At 43.1% G+C, this 23,003-nt stretch overlaps 2 protein-coding genes and 1 pseudogene across 3 annotated transcripts in view; all 3 read right to left on the bottom strand.

The window, feature by feature from the left end:
* The window catches only part of MAGEC1 (MAGE family member C1), a 39,434-nt gene extending 34,163 nt beyond the window's left edge, over positions 1-5,271 (bottom strand). Inside the window, 1 exon segment of the mRNA XM_058441362.1 lies at positions 5,072-5,271. Coding sequence (XP_058297345.1) covers positions 5,072-5,271 — 200 coding nt within the window.
* A 5,231-nt stretch (positions 5,272-10,502) lies between these two features.
* LOC116811209 (melanoma-associated antigen C2-like) lies at positions 10,503-14,551 on the bottom strand (annotated as a pseudogene).
* Positions 14,552-18,313: 3,762 nt separating this feature from the next.
* On the bottom strand, positions 18,314-21,273 carry LOC116811424 (melanoma-associated antigen C2). 2 transcript variants are annotated; one of them, XM_032756465.1, is made up of 3 exons: positions 21,087-21,273; positions 20,336-20,429; positions 18,314-20,027 (listed from the first exon to the last, which is right to left on the bottom strand). In XM_032756465.1, exon 3 carries the CDS (start codon positions 19,959-19,961, stop codon positions 18,837-18,839), a length of 1,125 nt encoding a protein of 374 aa, XP_032612356.1. In that variant the 5' UTR covers positions 19,962-20,027; positions 20,336-20,429; positions 21,087-21,273; the 3' UTR covers positions 18,314-18,836. The 2 variants fall into 2 exon arrangements, with proteins under 2 accessions (XP_032612356.1, XP_058297640.1); XM_058441657.1 differs by having other exon boundaries at positions 18,382-20,027; positions 21,169-21,185.
* Between the last annotated feature and the right edge of the window lie 1,730 nt (positions 21,274-23,003).

The following is a 23,003-nucleotide window of genomic DNA, read 5'->3' on the forward strand; positions in this document are numbered from 1 at the left end:
GTGCGGGACACAATCTCCTAGTGTGCCGTTTTTCCAGGCCCGTTGGAGAAGCGCAGTATTAGGATGGGACTGACCCGATATTCCAGGTGCCGTCTGTTTCCCCTTTCTTTGACTAGGAAAGGGAACTCCCTGACCCCTTGCACTTCCCGAGTGAGGCAATGCCTCGCCCTGCTTCGGCTCGCGCACAGTGCGCTTCACCGTCTGTCCTGCACCCACTGTTAGGCACTCCCTAGTGAGATGAAACCGGTACCTCAAGCAGAAATGCAGAAATCACCAGTCTTCTGTGTCGCTGGGGCTGGGAGCTGGAGACCGGAGCTGTTCCTATTCCGAGTGCAAAATGTTTAAATCAAGTTACGGTTCGCTCAGACTGCCTTTGTGGACGTTTTGGTTTTTCCTGAGTCACCTCAAAATAACAGGGTGGGCAAGTCCATACCCTTAACCACTATTCTTTTTTTTTTTTTTTTTTTTTTTTTTAAGATGGAGTCTTGCTCTATCCTCCAAGCTGAAGTGCAATGGTGTGATCTCGGCTCACTGCAACCTCTGCCTCCTGGGTTCAAGTGAGTCTCCTGCCTCAGCTTCCCGAGCAGCTGAGACTACAGGCCAATATAGATTAATTGTAATCCCAAATCAAAAGAAGCAAATGGTTTTGGACATGTGTAAGTCACCTGATCCTAAATATAAAGACATGCAAATGGTCAAGCATAGTCAATATAGTCTTGAAAAAGAGTAATTAGTCTACCCAGTAGTAAGAATTACAAAGAAGCTAATGTAATGAAGAGTTTGAGGTTTGGGTGCAGGGGTTGGTCGATAGACCAATGAAACTGAATGGACAGTCCTGAAAAACAAAAGCAACTAAACCTGTGCAAATGCGTTCTTAACTGATTAAAAAAAAAAATTCACAGCTTCAGAGCATGGAACAGTCTTGTTGAAACAGATGTCAGTGGAAGAGCTGAGTATGCATATGAAAACCCTAATTTAAGTGGAACCCTTCTTCACACCATACACAAAACTCTTACTAGGAGATTCAAATCCTACTTTAAAAACACTGTACTACAAAAAAAAAAAAAAATTCAAATATGCACGGACATATATAGAATAATAAATAAGCCTTTGTTTAGATTATTTTTAGGGAGTCAGCAGTAAAAACATATTAGAACATCAGTAAGGATAGAGGTGAAAGGATTGAAAGAGGCTGGGGACGTTGGTCATGTCAATAACAGGAGGAAGCAAGATAATTGAATCAAAGCGGAAGGGAGGAAATGGCAGCACTTTCTGGCCCCTTATCTCAGCCTATAGAAGGCCTTGCTACTTTCATGAGCCTTTTTCTTTCTCAGAGTAGGACTTAGAACTCAACAATGGCTAGAGGAAGGCTACCTGGGACAATGATGGATTTATTTCCCTTCCTATTAGACCAGTCCTTCTGCTGACCTCTGGAACTCTGGGGATCCAAGAAATATAACACGAGCAATACTATTCCAGAAAGTCATGAACAGGGGATGTTGTGTTGATGACAGAAACCTGACCAGGTCCACAAACACTTTATTGACTTAGAGTCGGCGCCAGGTTGCCCAAATGTGATTGGAGTAGAGGCCTATCACCCTCTCCATATGGATTGGAGATCCACACGAAAGGAATTTAAGCTGCGCTTACTCCTGACAGGACCCTCAAAAGGACTCAGGAGCCCTGAGATTCCAAAAGAGGTTGATGTGTGGCTTTGCCAGAGATTTCACTGAGGGTTGGGGTTCTGTTCATCCACTATGGCCAGGATCAACTCAGCCGTTCATGAACTGACTTCTTTCTTCAGCTCTGGCTCAGTGTCCCAGGGGCAGTTGGTCTCTGCTCATAGCCAGGATTGGTGGATCAAACCTCAGCACTCAAGGTGGAAACCCACAGACAAGGAAGCTCTTCTCCCAGACATGGAGGTAGCTGGTGGGTAAATTGCGGCTCTGGCCCCTATGTCCTTGGGAATTATCCTCGTGGAGTTGTTCTTCTGAGGTCCCAAGAAGGTAGCACTTCTTATGGAAGGTGAAAAGGAAATTGGAACCTATCCTTTTGCCTCCTGTTATTGGGAGGAATTCTTCCATCCAGAAGAGAGAGGGGCTAATGATCTTGGGACTGAATCAGTGGGTCAGTGTCAGAGAGCTTTTAAAAGGAGTGAACGCAACCCTTCTCCAAACATGCCCCAAATGACTCATCTTCAGTTCCTTTTCCTCACTTTAGTTGCAGCCTTCAGTGAACATGCGGCCTCTGCCAGTGAAGGTTTACCGTAGTTGCCATGAATGTAGATTTGTTGATCACAGGATTGGGGGAGGAGAGGGCATTCCCAGATATTAAGGAAGAAGTAACATTTATGTGTGTGTCAGAGAGGTTATAAAACATACATGAATTCTAACAATAAACTGTAAGAACTAAATCTTGGCTTAATTTCATTTTTGTTAATAACAAAGGTGGCAAGATTTTGTGTGTGTGTGTGCTGGATGCCTCTATTTCTTTATCTTAACCCCCATCCAGTACAACAACATCTTCTTTTCCCTCAACTACTAAATTTCATTCCAAATCCATCTACTTAAGTCAACCTCCATTACTACGGCTTTGGGTGAATCTAACATCATCTCTCCCCTAGACTATGGCAACAGTTTCCTTATGGTTGCTTCCTTTATTGTTTTTCTTTATCCCTGCAAAATCCATTGTCTTTTCAGCAGGCCATTTTTTTTTTTAAATTGCAAACCATGGTTAATTTTCTAAGATTACACACATCAGATTTAACTATTATGTAAAGTTAGATGCATTGTAACAAATGCATAGAGTCCTGTATCTACCACCCAAGTATCATACTGACCAGTTCCATCAGCCTAAAATTCCCCTGTGAAGTCAATCTCTACACTCCTCCCAAGCCCTTAGAAGCTATGCTCTGTTTTTATTAATAGTTCCTAGAGTTGTGACTTTCCCAGAATGTCACATTCTCTTCTAAAAGAGTTGGTGTATCATTTTTCATTTTAACTAGAAAAGAATGAGAATCTGTGTTGCTCCATATCCTCTATTACATTTGGTATTTTAAGATTTTGGGATTTGAGTCATTCTAATAAGTGTGCAGTGGAATATTTTCTGATTTTCATTTGCATTTCCCTAATGGCAGATGATGTTGATCATCTTTTCAAATGCCTCTTAGGAATTGGTATATTCTCTTTTGTGAAGTGTCTGTTCAAATACTTGGCATCTTTTTAAAACTAATAGATGTTTTTAGAGTATTCCTGATCAGAAAATTCAGAGAGCAAACTTAAGAAACACAGAGTTCCCACATATCTCCACTCCCCCACCCCGTGTGTGCCCACACACACACACACACACACACAGTAGCTCCTATTATTTACATTTTGTCATAATGTTGCACATTTGCCCAGATCGATTGACCTGTATTACTATATCATTAATTGAAGTCCACAGTTTACATCAAGACTCAGTTTTAGTGTTGCACATAATGTTGGTTTTGGCAAATGTATAATGGTAAGTATTCACCCTTACAGTGACATACAAAATTGTTTCCTCATCCCAAATCTCCTGTGTGCTTCACCTATTCATCTATCCCCCTCCAACTCCTACCTCCTCTGAGGCCCCCAAACCACAAAACTTTTCATTGTATCCACAGTTACCTGTTCCAGAATATGGTTGGAATCATCAATTATGCACCATTTTTATATTTTCTCTTTTCACTTAGCAATATGCTTTCAAGATTCCTCTATATCTATACCACTCCACTAATAATGACTGAAAGTTCCTGCTGCTCCACATACTTGTCAAACCTTGTTGTTTCAGTGGTATGGATTTCAGCCATTCTCATGAGTATCTAGTGCTATACCTCGGTTGTTCAAATTTACAATTTCTTTCTTTCTTTTTTTTTTTTTTTTTTTTTGAGACGGCGTCTCACTCTGTTGCCCAGGCTGGAGTGCAGTGGTGCGATCTCAGCTCACTGCAACCCCCGCCTCCTGGGTTCAAGTGATTCTCCTGCCTCAGCCTCCAGAGTAGCTGGGACCACAGGCATGTGCCACCACGGCCAGCTAATTTTTTTGTGTTTTTAGTAGAGATTGGGTTTCATCATGTTAGCCAGGATGGTCTTGATCTCCTGACCTTGTGATCCACCCGCCTCGGCCTCCCAAAGTGCTGGGATTACAGGCGCAAGCTACCGCGCTGGGCCTTAATTTGCAATTTCTTAATGACATGTAATGTTAAAAATCTTCTCTTATGCTTACTTGACATTCATATATATTCTCTGGTGAGGTGCCTGTTCAGATTTTTTTTTTTTTTTTTTTGCCCATTTTAAATCAGACTTTTTGTTTCCTTACAGTTGGATCTTAAGAGTTTAGTGTATATTTTAATGTATGTCTTTTGTCAGTTACTGGTTTCACAAATCTTTTATCCCGGTCTCTGGCTTGTTTTTCATTCTCTTTGCGATGTGTTTGGCAGAATAGAATTTGTTAATTTTAATGAAATTCAATGTATCTCTTTTTTCATAGATGGTTGGTACTTTTGGTGTTGCATCTAAAATAGTTAGATGATCAAACCCAAGGTCACCTAAAGATTGCACTCATAAGTTTGACCAAAATTCAAAAGATTGATAAAGTATGTGTGTGAAAATATAAGGTATTCATATACATTTATTGGGGAAAATTAAGTGCTGAAACATTTTGGGAAATAAGTCAGCAACATGTTAAAAAATAGAAAATATTCATGCTCTGTTTATTTTGACTCAGTTTCCACATTCATATGACTTTCCTATAAGAAATGACATGAATTTGCCCAAGAATTTATGTTCAAAGTTGTTGATTGTAGTTCTATTAATTACAGCCTCAAAGAAGAAATGAATACATGTTCATCAGGAGAAGATTTGTTCAGTTTGTTATTTCACAGAAATAAATTAGAATTCTAGGGAGTTATTACAAAAGTAACATAAATCTACATGTGTTTTCGTGGAAATCTTCTGCATCCATTGTAATAAGCAAGTATGTTGTTTTGTTAGGATGCCATAGCACACTACTACAAGCTGGGTGATATAAACAGAAATTTACTGTCTCACCGTTTTGGATTCTGACAGTCCAAGAGCAAGGTGTATGCAAGGTTGGTTCCTTCTGAGGCTATGAAGGAAGGATGGTTTCCAGGCCTCTTTCCTTGCCTTGCCTTGTAGATGGCTGTCTTCTCCCCGTGTCTGTTCACTTTATCATATCTCTGTATGTATCTCTGTGTCCAATTTCCCCCTTTTATAAGGACTTCAGTCATATCGGATTGAGGCCCATATTAATAACCTCATGTTAACTTGATTGCCTCTAAAATGATCCTGTTTCCAAATAATGCCACATTTCGAGATTAACATAGGATTTTGGGGAGGAGGCAGATCAACTTAGAATAGTGGTAAAGGCAAGTGGCAGATCTATATGTGCATCATTTCCCACGTATAGATGTATATGTGTATGTATATATATATATATATATATATATATGCACATCTATGTGTATAAAAGCCTGAAATCAGCTTTTAATTTTTACAAACCACATCGTTAATTGCGGCAACTTCTGAGTAGTTGGCTGATTTTTAGAGAAACTTTGTAAAGCGGAAAATTGTGATTGATATGAATTTTTAGAAGTTTTTGCAACAAGAACACATGCACTATTTTCTTTAAAGTAAAATATTGAAGTACACTTAAAAACAGGAAGAGGAGCAGTGCCGTAGTCAGATAAAGTAACAGCAAGCTGATGGAACAGAAAAATATTCCTGAAATGTAAACGGCTTTACACAACAAGGTTACTGTCATGCACATCAATTCTGATTTGAGTTGGTGGGGTGTTATGGGCTGAATTGTGCCCCTCCCCCAAATTCATATATCCAAGGTCTTAAACCCTAGTACTGCAGAATGTCACTGTATTTGGAGATAGAACTTTTGAAGAGGCGATTAAGGTACAATAAGGTCATACGTGTAGGAGCTTATTAAATATAACTAATGTCTTTATAAGAAGTGGAAATTAGGACACAGACACACATACCAAGTACCAACCACGTGAGAATTCAGTCAGAAGGCAGAGCCATTTACAAGCCATAGAACAAAGCCACAGGATACATCAAATCAGCCAACATCTTGATCTTGGATTTTCTGTCTCCGGAAATGTGAGACAATAAATTTCTGTTGTTTAAGCCACCCAGTCTGTGGTATTTTATTATGGGATAATAAACAAATACACGATGAGTCTCGGCTCTCGTGTGATCCAGGAATCGAAGGTGCTTTCAGCTTTGAGCTCCACATGACAACATATGGTAACTGCTGAAGTGAAAAGAAAGCATGGGATTGTTTCACTGGCTCCTCCCTAACTGCAAATATGCCACCCAGGAAAGAGAGGTAGACAAGATAGAAATGGGCACTTGTAGTCTTTCCCATAAACCGTTACATTGCTCAATTATAAGCAACTATGAACATTTATGACAATAAGTCCCTTCATTTCTTGGAATAGTTTCTGGGAAGGCAAACATTGCCGTGAAATCTCCCAACTATTTTCAGATCCTATTAGGAAACTGCGATTTCAAATACAGTATTACATCTAGTTTTAAGACAATTATTAACTCTTGGCAGGGAGGGCTCCGCCTTTTTTCCTCAATAGCAATTTTCTGCACTGTCATTGTTTTTTGGTGGGGTGGTGGGACAGAGTCTCCCTCTTGTCGTCCAGGCTGGAGTTCAGTGGTGCCATCTTGGTAAACTGCAACCTCAGCCTCCCAGGTTCAAGTGATGCTCCTGTCTCAGCCTCCCGAGTAGCTGGGATTCCAGGTGCCCACCACCACGCCTGGCTAATTTTTTTGTATTTTAAGTAGAGACGGGGTTTCACCATATTGGCCAGGCTGGTCTCAAACCCCTGACCTCAGGTGATGCACCCGCCTCAGCCTCCCAAAGTGCTGGGATTACAGGAGTGAGCCAGCATGCCCGGCCTGCACTGTCGTTTTAATAACCTATAAAATCTGTTTAGGCTAAGAATTTTCTCATTCTTTTGAGGTATGCTAAATATCTTACCCTGTGAACCTCTGCTACCTTCCAATGACTGACCATTCCTACAGTTGTACAGGTGCCTGTGATACACTGCAAACCAGAAGTTTCCTTTGGTGCAGCTACACAGAGACAGAGGAAGGATAGTTCATTACTGCTTTCTTTTTACATCAGAGCTAGCATGTCCGCCAAGGAACCCTTGTTCACATCATGGGTGGACTTCAGAATTTTATGGTAGTTTTGTTTTTTAGAAATTCGGCTTCTAGTAGTTGTTTATTTACAAAGTGATTGCTGTAGTCTTTTCTAAACTACAAAGTTTATGGGGAAGCTTGGGTTTTGGATCACCTATGAAAATCCATTCATCTGTGTATGTGTTCAGTGGCCTGTTTTGAATAATATATCTTTTTAAAATCCTACTAATATCAAATATCAGGATGATTCCATCCCTAAAACCAGTATATTGTGTGGCAAATAAAATTCTACTCACGAGCTTATTTGGAAATGCTTTGAGAGTGTGTTGAAGATGCCCATGAAAGGTATTGAAACATCACTGTCCAAAATGCACATTTACATCAAAGAGCTATTCTTATCACAGAGGATCCAGGGTGAGGGGTGGAACAGTCAGGGAATGTCTGCAGAGAGTAGGAATGGCCTATGGCAGGAGAAGGGCAGGTGACTCCAGGCTATAGCCGTGGGAGCAGACCACAGCCTTCACAAGAAGAAGCCTTAGTGACAAGCTGATCAGCAGACCAGGTTCCAGAATTAGACAAGGGAGCACGCAGGGAAGGCCAAAAGGAGGGTCCTATAATGTGAGAAAGAGCTGGGACTGAACACAACTGCTGACACCTGGACAGAGTCAGCTCTCAAGAAACCTAGGCCTCACAACAGGAGGACTTTAAGTAAAGAAAGGCAACAAGAAGTCCTGAATTGTATTTCACTCTCAGTGTCACCTTCCTTGTTTAGGCTTAACCTAATATCTTAGCCATAGGGTCATCTTTAGGTCACCTCAAAGATATTGAGAAGTGTGAAGAGAAATGACATAACAGGCAGAAGGCCTCCCTCAGGCTGGGGGGCAGTGGGAACAGTGTGGGCCTAGATGAATTCATACCAGGGATCAAGTACCAGCCCTATCACATTCTAGCCATGTGATCCTGGGGAAGTTATCAGGCACTATGAGCCTCAGGTTCTCCATGTGTAAAATGGGTTGGATAAGTCCTGTCTTGTAGATTTGCTGGAAGATATGGAATGTGAGTAAAGCATGTGGCACAGTTTCTGACATACATTAGAACTTGATAAATGGCAGCTGTTATCAAATATGATTATAACCCCAAAGGCTACCACTACATTTTTTGAAAACTTCAGCTCTTCTTTTTATTACACAAAAATCTGGGAAAATATGTAGCTGAATACATCACGTAATAAGAACTCATCCAATAATTCAGCTTCACAAATAAAACTTAGTACATTGTCTTTCTGAAAGGATATATTGTATAATTTCGGTAAGGCCAGACTTCTGCAGCTGGAATGCAACAGAAAGATCATATTTTGAGTCAAGGACAAACTCCTTTTCACCTTCCCCTTTGCTTGTCCATCCAATCCACTATTTTTATTTATGCTTCACTAAAAATCTAGCCCTTGCTTAGAGTTGCCCGCATTACACTCAAAATAACCTAACTAAAAGTCCTGTCAATGGAATGGGCTCTGGCTCTCCCAGGCCTGGCAAATGAGGGCCAGCCTAGAGGCTTCTGAGCAGCATTTCAAGGAATTATCACCACATTTCTCAGGAAACCCTTGCAGATGATGGGTATCAATCACCTAGTCCTTGCACTGTGTTCAGGCTCACCAGTTACACAGCCACATAACACCTTCCATTACTTCCCCATGTGGAGACTCCTCTCTGCTTCATCCTCCACCCAGAGGGAACTACACAAGTAGTTTTCCATTCCAGGCTTTTCTCTCACCTTCTGAGAGTCTGGGCCCTGCCACCACCCAGCTTCATGACAATCAGCCCCCACAGAATCACCTGCAGTTTCCTGAAGCCCCGAACTGCTTTAACGCAGTACCTTTTTACTTGAAGGCCCCATCTAAAGTCTCACGTCCCCACTGTTTAAACTCATTCTTTAGATCATAGAGAAAATCTTACCCTTCCTGATATGGCTTCTGAACCTAGACTATACCGTGTTATGGGTAGGAATAAACCTTGTTTTGATGGTATCCCCACTGCTAACAGTGCTTTCCACAAGCAAATGCTGAAATAATGTTCAGCAGATAAAGGAGTCATTGATGCTTTTATTAAGATTAAATTCTGCTACTTTCTTGAATAAGCCAAACAAATCCAGATATATAGCATAGACTGGATTAAGACAATGTGGCACATACACACCATGGAATACTATGCAGCCATAAAAAGGATGAGTTCATGTCCTTTGTAGGGACATGGATGAAGCTGGAAAGCATCATTCTCAGCAAATGAACACATGAGCAGAAAACCAAACACCGCATATTCTCACTCATAAGTGAGAGTTGAACAATGAGAACACATGGACACAGGGAGAGGAACATCACACACCGGGGCCCGTCATGGGGTGGGAGGAGGGGGGAGGGATAGCAGTAGGAGATATACCTAATGTAAATGACGAGTTAATGGGTGCAGCACACCAACATGGCACATGTATACATATGTAACAAACCTGCACATTGTGCACATGTACCCTAGAACTTAAAGTATAATAAAAAAATTAATTTTCCATGGCACATGGATACATATGTAACAAACCTGCACATTGTGCACATGTACCCTAAAACTTAAAGTATAATAATAATAATAATAATAAAAATAAATAAAGGAACTTCCAACAAAAATATTAATTTTCAAGAGCAACAGAATAAAGAGGATGAGGAATGTCAAACATTAACAATCCTTTATTTTGTTCCTCTATTTAAATACTGAGTTCTTTCATATTTCAAAGAAAATTCCAATCCAATCCCAACACCACATTCTACTGTTTCAGATCATAAGACAGAAGGTTTTCATTTTTTCCTTACAAACTATCAAATCCTTACTCTTAACTAGATAAACAGCAATACATGTGTGACGATTTTCATGAACTAAGATTCTGAAGTGAATTAAGCCAACCAAAAGGGGAAGCATTTGAAAAATACTGCCCCCCCCCCAACATACAAAATGTTAAATTCTAAGTCACTCATGTGAAACAGGGACACAAAGAACACTGTGGTCCCTCCAGCTCCACTCTCGTCCTCCCCTGATTAGAACCTCGACTGCCCTCTTCAAACACAGAGGGGGAATCAGCCTCAGACTTGACTCAGGACAGAAGTTGGTGGACATGATACTGGGGCTTGCACTGGCCGTGGAAGTAGCCTCATCTGTGGTGTCAATTACGGCCTGGTTTCTGCCTTCCACATCTTTCAAAGCATCCATGTACCAGGATAGAAAGGAACTAGCAACGGTACTGTATAGCTTGGCTAAAGCTCCAGGACTTTCCTCTTGCTGATTCCTGAATGGGCTCTTAGACCTCACAATAATTCATAATGTGGACGAGCATTGTAGGGCACCTCCCGGTACTCCAGGTACTTTCTCTGCACCCAGTCTATAGTGAGGAGCTCCCTGGGTTCCCCATAAATGAAGGGCTCCCTCCAAGCATACCCCCCTATCAAATTCAGCACTTCCCAAATGACCTCCACAGAGGCACAGCTGCCCTTTATGAAGACCACACTCAGAATAAGAATTAGGAGGTGGTTCTTGGACATTCCCTGGCCATCACTCAGCCTCCCCTGGTCGCTGAGTTCTACTGTGTGTTCAAAGACACCGGAGTGGTTGTTGGTGTCCATCTCAGTCAGGGCAATGCCAAACATTAGTTCCATGAACTCATGAGCTTTCCCAAAGATCATAGGAAAGCAGTCCTTATACTTCTTGATGACAGTCGTCAGCATCTCAGCCTTTGTGACAGGCTCCTTTATTTGATATTTGAGGAGAAGAAACTGCACCAACTCAGGCACCTTTTCATCCAGTGCATATGTGAGCAAGGATTCACTGTGTGACAAGGCATGCCATATAGGTGCATCCTCCACCTTTTGTCTGCTGGACTCCTCATCCAATGGGCCTCACAAAGAGGAGAAAGAGCAGGAGCTCAGAGGTCTCTGGGGAGGATCATGAAGAGGAATCCTGGGAGCACTCTGGGGAAGAATTGGAAACCCAGCAGCAGGCATGACCTCGTCCGCTGGAGCATCCAGAATCAGAGTAGAGAATGAGGAGGAGGAGGAGGAAGAGCAGGAGGGGAATAAAAGTGGAAAGAGGAAGACGAAATGGAGAAGGCTTCCTCCTCCTCCTCTTCTGTGGAATCCTGTGCATCTATGAAGACCTATATCAGAATTGGGGTCTGGAAGTCTTGCTCAAAGTTGAGGCGGGAAAGGCTTGGGAAGAGAGGCGTGATGACTCTTGTTCAGAAGTAGCATCCTTTGAGCAGGGATGGGGAGGATGGGATCCCAGAGGCATGAGGCGGGGAGGGACACTGCGAGTGGCCTCAGCTGAGAAACTCACCCATGATGGCTCTGACAAAGGCCAACTTACAGCTCTTCTTCTCTTAAGGTGGTGCTCTAGGGCCTCACAGGTGTCCTGTCTTCATAAGGGGTTTGTTCCCTGGGAACCTGTAGGAGGATGTGAGAGAGCACCTCGGGGCACAGATGGCAGGCAAAGCCCCAGACTCAGAAACTGGGAGTAGGTGGGTAGTGCCGGGTGCTTCGTGGTGGGAGGTCACTGTCCTTCCACAGAGTTCTCTTCTCGTTGAGTGGCCAGCCCTGGGGTTCCTCCCTCTGCTTAACTGAAGCTGCCCTCCTCAGAGAAATCTTCCCCTCTGGCTGACTCCTAAAATGGAAGTCAGAAAGTTGCACATCTGGCATCCCTGATGTCCTCCAGAGCTGGCCACAGGCACAGGGACAGGGCAGGGGCACTACCATCCATGGGCATTCCCTTCCAACCTTCCTAGGGTCTGCGCCTGGACTCCTGAAACTGCCTGGGCTGCCTGCCTCTGGCCATCTGAGTCTTTCACCTCCGAATAAGCCCCTCCCATCCCTGAGACCTGCAAGGTGGAAGAGAGGGAGAATCGCATCCATCCACAGTGTGATTGGGCCTCCCAGGGCCTGTACTCCCTCCCTCTTCTGTCCAGACAGCAACCTTTCTTCTAAAATCCATTCCAAATCCTTCCACTTTACTGCTGTGTGTGAAGTTAATATCAGCTCTCACCTAGCCTATGTCAAAGGCTTCTTTATTGTTGCTTCTTTTCTTATTCTTGTCCCAGAAAAACCCATCATCTGTTCAGCAGCCCGGGATCCTTTTAAAAATCCAATTCGTGATTATTTTTTAATATACACACTTCAGATTTAACTATGATGTGAAGTTATATGTGTTTTGGCAAATGCATTGAGTCCTACATCTACCTCCCAAGTATCATACTGACCAGTTCCATCACCCTCAAAGTCCCATGTGCATCTGGTTTGAGGTCAGTCACTACATTTCTCCACAGCTCCTAGTAACTATGCGCTCTTTTCAGTTCACATTGTTTTAACCTTCACAATTTGTCATATGAATAAGTCCATAAAATATGAGTTTAAAAGTGTGGCTGTATCATTTTTCATCACAACTAGCAAGGAGTTAGAATTCCCGTTGTTCCATATCCTCTCTTACATTTGGCATTTTAGATTGTCAGATTGTAGTCATTCAAATAAGTGTGCATTCCGATTTTTTTTTGTTTTTCGTTTGCATCTCCCTAATGACAAATGACGTTATATGCCTCTTTGCAGTGGGTGTATCCTCTTGGGTAAAATGTCTGTTCAAATCATTTGCATCTTTTAAAAAATGAATAGACTTCATTTTTAGAGCATTGTTAATCCAAAAATACAAAGAGAAAACCTCCTCAAAAGTACAGAGAATTCCTACGTATCTACTCCATCCTCCTGCCCTGCCCCATGTGCGCGCGCACACACACACACACACACACACACACACACAGTGTCTCCTATTATTTACATCTTGTATTATTATGGCAGGTTTGCTACAGTTGATTTGACCTCCATTGATGCCTCATTATTAAGTAAAGTCCACAGTTTACATCAGGACTCACTCAACATTGGGGATGCTACACGTTTTGATACGTGTGTAATGGCAAGTATTCATGATTCCAGTATCATACAGAATTGTTTCACCATCCTAAATCTCCTGTGTACTCCACCTATTTATCAATCCCCATGTCCCACCCCCAACCCATCAGCCTGTGGAAACTACTGATATTTTTAATGTATTCATAGTTGCCCGTTCAACAATATTGTATGACTGGAATCCTACATTACGTCGCCTTTTTAGCTATTCTTTCACTTAGCAACATGCATTCATGGATTCCTCCAGGTCTATCTCACTAACAGCGCCTGAAAGTTCCTGTTGCTCAACATGCATGTCAACATTTGATGTTTCAGTGTTTGGGAATTCAGCCATTCTCCTGGGCGTAGAGTGCTATCTCCTAGGTGCTTTAATTTGCAATTCTTTAATGTCATATGACATTGAACAGTTTTCTTATACATGCTTATTTTCCATTCCTATATAGTTATTCTTTGGTGGGGTGCCTGTTCAGATTTCTTTTCTCATTTTAAATTGGGTTTCTGTTTTCTTATGATTGGGTTTTCAGAGTTTTATGCATATTAAAATACTATCTTTTATCAGATATATGTATCACAGAATACTTATCCCTTTCTCTTGCTTGTCTTTTCATTATCTTAGCAGTATCTTTTCACAGTGGAAGTATTTAATTTTATTAGAGTCCATTTTTTCTCCTTATCTTAGATTGCTGGTATTTTTAGTGTTTCATCTGAAAAATTCCTCATCACATCCAAGGTCACCTAGTGTTTGCACCCATAAGTTTGACCAACATTTAACATTGTGATAAAATGCTTGTAAAAATGGATCATTTCCCCATGGACAAATGTGTGAGGAAATTAACTGGTGAAACATTTTGGGAAAAAGCCCTCAACATTATAAAAAAATACAAAATATTCATACTCTGTTCACACTCACTCAGTTTCCACATTAATATGCATTCCTTATAAGTAATTATATGCATTTATCCCAGAATTTATGCTTAAATATGCTGATTGTATTTATTATAGCCACAAAAGAGAAACACGTGTGTGTTCACGAGGAGGAGATTTGTTCAGTGTGTTAATGCAAGAAATAAATGGGAATTCTAGGGAGTAGGTCCAAAAGTAAGATAGATGTATATGTGCTGTGAGGCAAAGATTTTGGATCCATTTGAATAAGTGGGTATATTGGTTTGTTAGGCCTGCCATAGCAAAGTACCTCAACCTGGATGATATGAACAGCAGACATTTATTGTCTCATAGTTTTGGAGTCTGGTAGTCACAGGGCAAGGCGTTCACAAGGTTGGTTCCTGCTGAGGGCTGTGAGGGAAGGATGTTTTCCGGGCCTCTCTCCTTGCCTTGTAGATGGCTGTCTTCAATCCATGCATGCTCACACTGTCATCCCTCTACTCATATCTCTATGTCCAAATTTCTCCTCTTAATAATGACTCCTGTGATATTTAATTAGGGCCAGCATTAATAACCTCATTTTAACTTGATTGCCTCTGAAATAATCCTATCTCCAAATAATGCCACATTTTAATATAAACGGAATTTAACCTATGATAGTGCAAAGGTAACTCACATACCTATATGTATATCATTACCCATGTATAGTTATATTTATAGGCACACATATATAAATATATATGTAATATCTGTGTGTGTGTCTGTATTACCACATCTGTCATTTAAAATCTTGAAATCAGCTTCTAAAATTTACACACCACGTTGTTAATTGTGGGAACTTCTGAGTAAGAGCTGAATCGAGAATCTTTACAAAGGGAAGAAATGTGGTTTCTGTGTATTTTTATAATTTTTTGCAACAATAATATATGCAGTATTTATTTGTGAGAAAAGCATTAAAGTAAGCCTAAGAAAAAGAAGAGTAGCAGTGCAGTAGTCAGATAAAGTAACAGTAAGCTGATGAAATGAAAAAATTTCCTGAAATTTACATGGCTTAACACGTTTAAATTCTGATTATAGTTGACAGCGTGTTATGGGCTGAGTTCCGCCTCTCCCTCCAAAGGGATATATCCAAGTCTTAACCCCCAGTACCTCAGAATGTCACTGTATTTGGAGACAGAGCCTTTAAAGAGGTAATTAAGTTAAAATGAGGTCTTATTATTAGGGTCTTATTCAATATTACTGGTAGGTGTCCTCATAAGAAGAGGAGATTAGGATACAGACACACAGACCAAGGGACAACCATGTAAAAATTCAGTGAGAAAGTGGCCATCTGCAAGTCAAGGAGAGGCCACAGAAGAAATCAACTGGCAAAAATCTTGTTCTTGGATTTTTAGCCTCCAGAAATGTGAGAAAATACATGGGTATTGTTTAAGTCACCCAGTCTGTGGTATGCTGTTATGGTATAATAATACACAGTGAGTCTTGGCTCTCACATTACCCAGGTATCCTAGCTGCTTTCAACTTGTAGCTTTACATCATAACAGATGTTAACTGCTGAAAAGAAACGAAAGCATTGGAATGATGCACTGGCTTCTGTCTAACTGCAAATGAACCAACCAGGAAGACAAGTTAGACAAGGAGGAGATTGGCAATTGTAATGTCTCACATAAGCCATTATGGTGCGCAATTAAAAGCACCTATTATAATTTATGACAGTAAGTCTTTTAATTTCTTGGAATTGTTTACGAGAAAGCCAGCATTGCCTTGAAATCTTCCCGTTTTTATTGCACCTACGAGGTGATTGGCAGTTTCAAAGAAAGCATTACAACAATAGGTTTTAAAACAATTCTGTAAGTCTTGGCAAGGAGGGTCAACCTTATTCTCTCAGCACTTTACTGCACCGTCCTTTTTATAACAATTTCTTTAGGCTGAGGATCCTCTCATGCCTTTTGGTGTATATCCTACCCTGAGAGCCTCTGCTCCCCTTCATATAACTGAACATTCTTGAACAACTGCACATGTGCCTGTGGCACACTGCAAACCAGGATTTTCCTGTGCGGCAGGTACGCAGACAAAGGACAATGGAAAGATGGTCAACCATTGTTTTCTTTGCTCATCAGAGCTAGCTAAGGAACCCTTGTCACCTCCTAGGCAGTATTCAGGATTTTGTTATTTTTCTATTTTTCAGAAATTCAACTCCTTGTCATTTATTTACAAAGTGATTCCCACAGTCTCATCTCATATACCAAGTTTATGAAGGAAGCTTTGGTTTTTGACCACCTAGTATAGCTCATTCATCTGTGTATCTCTTCAGTGGCCTGTTTCAAACAATGTTACTACAAATATCATATACTAAAATCCTAATACAAATATCAAATATTAGGATGATCTCAAAAACTCTCTTACCCTAGGATTACATGCCTAGAATCAGTATATTATGTGGCAAATCAGATTCTACTCACCACCCTATGTGGGAGTATTTTGAGAGTGTTTGAGGATGCCCAGGATAGATATGGAATTGTCACTATCCAAACTGAAAATTTACATCGAATTGCTTTTATCACACAGGAGCCGGTGGGGAGGGATGGATCAGTCAGGGAACTTCTGCAGGGATGGGGAGGCGTTTATGTCAGGGGAAGGACTGCGATTCTGGGCTGTTACACTGGAAGCGGGGCACAGCCTTCACAGAGAGATTGTAGGGACGAGCTGGTCAGCAGGACAGGTTCCAGAGTTGCTGGAGAGAGCACACAGGAGCGATCAGAAGGAGGGTGCCGTAAAGTGGGAAAGTGCTGAGGCTGGACAGAACTGCTGGCACCTGGACAGAGTCAGCTCTCAAGAAACCTAGGGCTCAGAATAGGAGCAGGTAAACTAAGCCCACAATGATCCGCAAATTGTATTTATTCTCATTGTCACCATTCTTCTCCCAGCCTACCCGAATACCTTGGACACAGGGTTCATCTTTATGTCATCTGAGAGATGATAACAAGTGTGCAGAGAAGTAGCTTAAAACGCCTTCCTCAGGCTGGGAAGAGAGGGACAGTATGAGTCAAGATGAATTCAGAGCAAGGCTCAAGTGCCAGCACTGTCACTTTCTAGCCATGTGATCTTACTGAATTCATCAAGGACTGTGAGCCTCAGGTTCTTCATCTGTAAAAGGGGTTTCATAAGCCCTGCCTTGTAGAATTGCTGGATGTTTATAATGTGAGTAAAACACCTGGCACAGTGCCAAGCATACACTGGAATTTTAACAAATGGCAGTTGTTATCAATATGATTATAACCCCAAGGCTACCACTGTCTTTTATGAAAAATTTCACTCTTGTTTTATGATCCAAAACATCTCAGAGCATATTTAGCTGAATACGTCATGGAGTACCAACTCAACCAAAAATCTGGCTTCATAAATAAAACTCAGTACATTTTCTTTCCAAAATGATATATTGTATAATTTGGGTAGGTAGAGAATTCCCCATGTGGAATGCAACTCAATGATCCCGGAATTTGAGTCAAGGACCAACTCCTTTTCACCTTCCCCAGTGCTCGTCGATCCAAAGCACTATTTTTATGTATCCTCCACTAAAAATCTAGCCCTTGCTTGGAGTTGCCCACATTAGATTCAAAATAACCTAATTCAATGGCCTTTCCATGGAGTGGGCTCTGGCTCTCCCATGCCAGATCAGTGAGGGCCAGCCTAGAGGCTTCTGGGAACCACTTCAAGGAATTATCACCACATTTCTCAGGAAACTCTTGCAGATGATGGGTATCAATCACCTAGTCCTTGCACTGTGTTCAAGCTCACCAGTTACAGAGCCACAGGACACCTTCCATGACTTCCCCAGGTGGAGACTCCCCTCTGCTTCATCCTCCGCCCAGAAGCAACTGCTCAGAGCAGTTTTCCATTCCAGGCTCTTCCCTCACCCTCTGAGAGTCTGGTCCCTGCCACCACCCAGCTTCGTTAACTACCAGCTCCCAGAGAAGCAACTGCAGTTTTCCAAAGCCCCAAGCTGCCTTATCTCAAGACCTTTATACTTGAAGGCTTGCATCTGGAGTCTCACCTCCCCAGCCCCTTTTTAACTTGTTCTTTAGATTGTAGAGAACATCTTACCACCTTCTTAATATGGCTTCTACTCCTAGACTCTACTGTTTTATGAGTAGAGATAAGTCATGCTTTTATTAGTATCCCCAATACTAACAGTGACTTCCACAAGCAAATACTAAAAGAATGTTCAGCAAATAAAGGAGTCAGTGGGGCTTTCTTTTCTTAATATTTAATTTCTGCTACTTTCTTCAACGAGCTAAGCAAAGCCAGGTATATATCTTTAATTTTCAAGAACAAAAGAATAAGCAGGACAAGGAAATGAAACTACTGACCATCCTTCAATTTTGTTCCACTATTTAACTGCTGAGTTATCGCACATTGTAAAAAAAAAAAAAATGCCTATTACAATACCACACTACCCTGTTACAGATCACAAAATAAGGAAGAAGGTATTTCCATTTTTTAACAAAATATCAAACTGTTACTCTTAAACCAGATAAACAGCAATACATGTGCGACTAATATTCATAAATTAACACTCTGAAGCTAACCTGCTATTCAAAGGAAAAGCATTTAGAAAGTACTGAAAAACAGGTAAATCTCTACATCACCCACACAGGACAGAAATGCAAAGAACACTACGTTCCTCGAGCCCCACCTGGCCCTCCACTACCTAGAACCTAAACTGCCCTGTTCAAACACAAAGGGAAGAAACTATCCTAGACTTCACTCAGAAAAGGAGACATTGCTGGACATGACACTGAGGCTTTCACTGGCCATGACAGCAGCATCATCTGGGGTATCAATTATGGCCTGGGCTCTCTCTTCCACATCTTTCAAAGCATCCTTGTACCAGGATGGAAAGGAACTAGGGACAGTGTTGTTCAGCTTGGCTAAAAACTCTAGTACTTTCCTCTTGATGCTTTCTGAATGGGCTCTCGGACCCCACAGGAATTCATAACGTGGAGGAGAACTGTGGGGCACCTCCCGATACTCCAGGTAATGTTCCTGCACCCAAACTTTAGTGAGGAGCTCCCTAGGCTCCCCATAGACGAAGTGCTCCCTCCCAGCATATACCCCTACTGCATTCAGCACTTCCCAGATGGCCTCCTCAGAGGCACAGTTGCCCTTTATGAAGATCACACTCAGAATAATAATCAGGAGGCTGTTCTCGGGCACGCCCTCGTCATCACTACCCTCATCAGTGAGGCCTACTGTGTTTGCAAACACACAGAAGTGGTCAGGGCCCACTTCTATCAGGGCAAGGCCAAAAAGAAGCTCCATGAACTCACGGGCTCTCTGGAGTATCACAGGAAAGTAGTCTTTGTACTTGATGACAATCATCAGCATCTCTGCCTCTGTTACAGGCTCCTCTGCTTCGTATCTGAGGAGCAGGAACTCCACTAACTCGGCCACCTTTTCATCTAGTGTATCTGTGAAAGAGGACTCACTGTCTGGCAGGCCCTGACAAGTGCTTGTATCCTCCTCTTTCTGGCTGCTAGACTCCTCACTGAATGGGCTCCATGAAAAAGAGGAGCAGCGGGAGCTCAGAGGACTCTGGGAAGGACCCTGTGGAGGACTCTGAGGAGGACTACTGGGAATGCTCTCGGAAAGACTTGGTATCACACCAGATGGCACCTCCTCCTCCTCCTCAGGACCAAGATTCAGAGAAGAGGATGGGGAGAAGGAAGAGTGGGAATATACTAAGTAGAAAGTGGAAGAGGAAACGGAGGAGGCTTCCTCCTCTTCCTCATCTGTGGGATACTGTGCATCTACCCAGTCCTCTAACTCAACCGAGGTCGGGGAGTCGTTGTCAGCGTTGCGGAATGGAACGCCTGGAACGGGAGGCATAACGACTTCTTCAGGAGCAGCAGGTAAACGTGTCAACAGGGATATGGATGATGAGATCCAACGGGCCTGTGGAAGAGAGTGACAGTGTGAGTGGCCTCAGCTGAGAAACTCACCCATGATGGCTCTGACAAAGGCCACCTTACAGCTCTTCTTCTCTTAAGGTGGTGCTCTAGGGCCTCACAGGTCTCCTGTCTTCCTAGGGAGTTTGTCTGCTGGGAACCTGTAGGAGGATGTGGGAACACACCTCAGGGCACAGCTGGCAGGCAGAGCCTGAGACCCCAGGAATGGCAATAGGTGGGTAGGGCCGGGTGCTGTGGGGTCTCCTCTGTTTGTAGGGGTAGGGCCCTTGGTACACAGCCAGGGTGTGCACTCACCTTGACTCCTAGCACTGCCTGGGCCTCCTCTGCTGTGCTGACTTTAGGATGTGTGCCTCACACCCAGTTCGTCACCACCTGGTTCCTGGAGCACCTGCAAGAGGAAGTGAGGGGGCCCCTCAGCCTAAAGACTGCAAGTAGAGTCTTGGGCCTGCCAGGGCTGACAGCTGGGGCTGGCCAGAATCCCAGAGCCCCATAGTTCTGGACTGCATGGCCCCCTCAGAATTTAATTAGCAATTTCACGGCTTCTCAGAGAGGGCCGAGCCCCCATCACTCTGCTGGCCTAAGGCAAAACCTCAGAGCAACCTCCACATCCCTGAGAGCAGTAGGAGGTAGGGCGGTGGCAGCCACCTCCCAGCACTCTACCATGGGGGCAGTGGGGGTAGCCTCACGTCCGTTCTGATGCACATGTGACTCCTCCTCAGTCTTCAGTCTTATCCCCAGCAGGGCCTGGGAATCTTCCCTCTGCCAACCAGAGGCAGCTCCCCGTGCTGACTTGCCATGGGACCCTCAGACCAAGGCCTCCCCCTCCCCTACGCCCCTCACCCAGAAATAAGATGGCTGCCACCCCACCTGAGCTGACTGGGGAGCTCTACGAGGGCTGATTCTTGAGGAGCAGGGTGGGAATCTCTGGGAATCTGTCCTCTGAGGTGGGGGTTCCCCTAGCCCTCCTCAGTGTCTTCCTATTTATTCCCTGGAGGGCCGGCACCTCCTCCCTTCTTCTGGGGCCATTTCCCTGTCTGGGACCTACCAGTTCCACGGCAGCGCAGCGCAGGCCGGGGTTTCTTCTGTCTATGGTAGGCGGTCCCTCAGTTCTTCCTCAGGGCCCTCACCTTGAGGACTGGCCAGGTCTAAGACTCTTCCCCCTGCTGACTTGATTCGAGCCTCCGCACAAATGCCTCCGATCCGTCAGATTTCCAAGATGGCCGTCGGAAAGCACATCCGGGAACCCTGACGTGGTTGTCCGGGGCTGACGGCAGCGTCAACGTGGGGCGGGGCCTCCTCTCTGAGGAGGGACCACCCCCCACCTCTCCGCTTTTTTTCCATCCCTTCCTTCCCACCTTCCGGCTGCCCTCCAACCCTTCCTGCTCACTCCCTAAGCCTTGCGGACCTCTTCACTCCCACCTCCCCAGTCCTTGACACCCCACCCTCCTTTTTCCAGGGGTGCAGCAGGGAGTGGCTTGGTGCAGTCTGCGCCTCCCCTCCGTGTTGGGAGGTCACCTTCCTTCCACATCTCTCTTGTTTTTTGGCCAGTTCTGGGACTTCTCTCTCCGCTTAACTGAAGCTGCCCTCCTCAGAGACAACCTCCCCTTCTGCTGACTCCCAAAATGGAAGTCAGAAAATTGTACATCTGGGGATCCTGATGGGGTCCTCCAGAGCTGGCAGCAGGCACAGGGACAGGGGCGGGGCACCACCAGTCATGGGTATTCCCTTCCAGCCTTCCTGAGAGGCTGTGCCTGGACTCCTGATACTGCCTGGGATGCCTGACCCTGTGCATCTGAGTCTTTCACCTCCGAATAAGCCCCTCCCATCCCTGAGACCTGCAAGGTGAAAGAGAGGTAGAATCACATCCATCCACAGTGGGATAGGGCCTCCTAGCCCTAAGGCAGGCCTCCACTGCCCTCTGAAATGGGGTGGGAATGCCCCTCTGTCTTTCTCAAGGTATTACTTCTAAAAGAGCCTGTACTCCTTCCTTCTCCTGTCCAGACAGCAACATTTGTTCCTTCAACCTCTAAATGCCATTCCTAGTTTTTCCACTTTACTGCTGTGAGTGAAGTTAATATCATCTCTCCCATAGCCTGTGTTAAAGGCTTCCTTATTGTTGCTTCTTGTCCTATTCTAGTGCCTGAAAAAAACCACTGTCTTTTCAGCAGCCCATGACCCTTTAAAAAACCAATACGTGATTAAAGTTTTAAATACACACATCAGATTTAACTAGAATGTGAAGTTATATGTATTTTGGAAAATGCATGGACTCCCATATCTACCAACCAAGTATCATACTGCCTGAAATTCCACCTGCCTAAAATTCTCCCGTGCATCCCTTTTCAGGTGAATCACCGCACTTCTACAAAGCTCCTAGCAACTGTCTTCTGTTTTCAGTTTCTATAGTTTTAACTTTTCCAATTTGTCATATGATTAGCTTCATAAAATACTGACTTAAAAGTGTGCCTGTACTATTTTTTATTACAACTAGCAAGGAATGAGAATTTCTGTTATTCTATATCCTCTCTTATATTTAGTATTTTAGATTTTCAGGTTTTAGCCATTCTCATAAGCATGTATTGGAACCTTCTTTGGTTTTTGTTTGCCTCTTCTTAATGACATATGACATTGGTCATCTTTTTATATGCTTTTTTTCCCGTTTGCTATATTCCCTTTTGTAAAGTGTCTATTCAAATCATTTGCATCGTTTTATAGATGAATAAACTTCATTTTTAGAGCATTGCTAATCCAAAAATACAAAGAGAAAACTTCATCAGAATTAGAGTTCCTACATATCTACACCACCCGCCCTGCCCTGCTTGCTGCACACACACACAAAGTCTATCTTTTTATTTACATTTTGTATTATTATGACATGTTTGCTACAACTGATGGAACTGTATTGATACCTCATTCTTAAGTCCATGGTTTACATCAGGACTCACTCTTAAAGCTGGGGATG

The sequence above is a fragment of the Hylobates moloch genome, unplaced genomic scaffold (assembly GCF_009828535.3).
Source record: "Hylobates moloch isolate HMO894 unplaced genomic scaffold, HMol_V3 SCAFFOLD_7, whole genome shotgun sequence".
NCBI classification, from domain to species: domain Eukaryota; kingdom Metazoa; phylum Chordata; class Mammalia; order Primates; family Hylobatidae; genus Hylobates; species Hylobates moloch.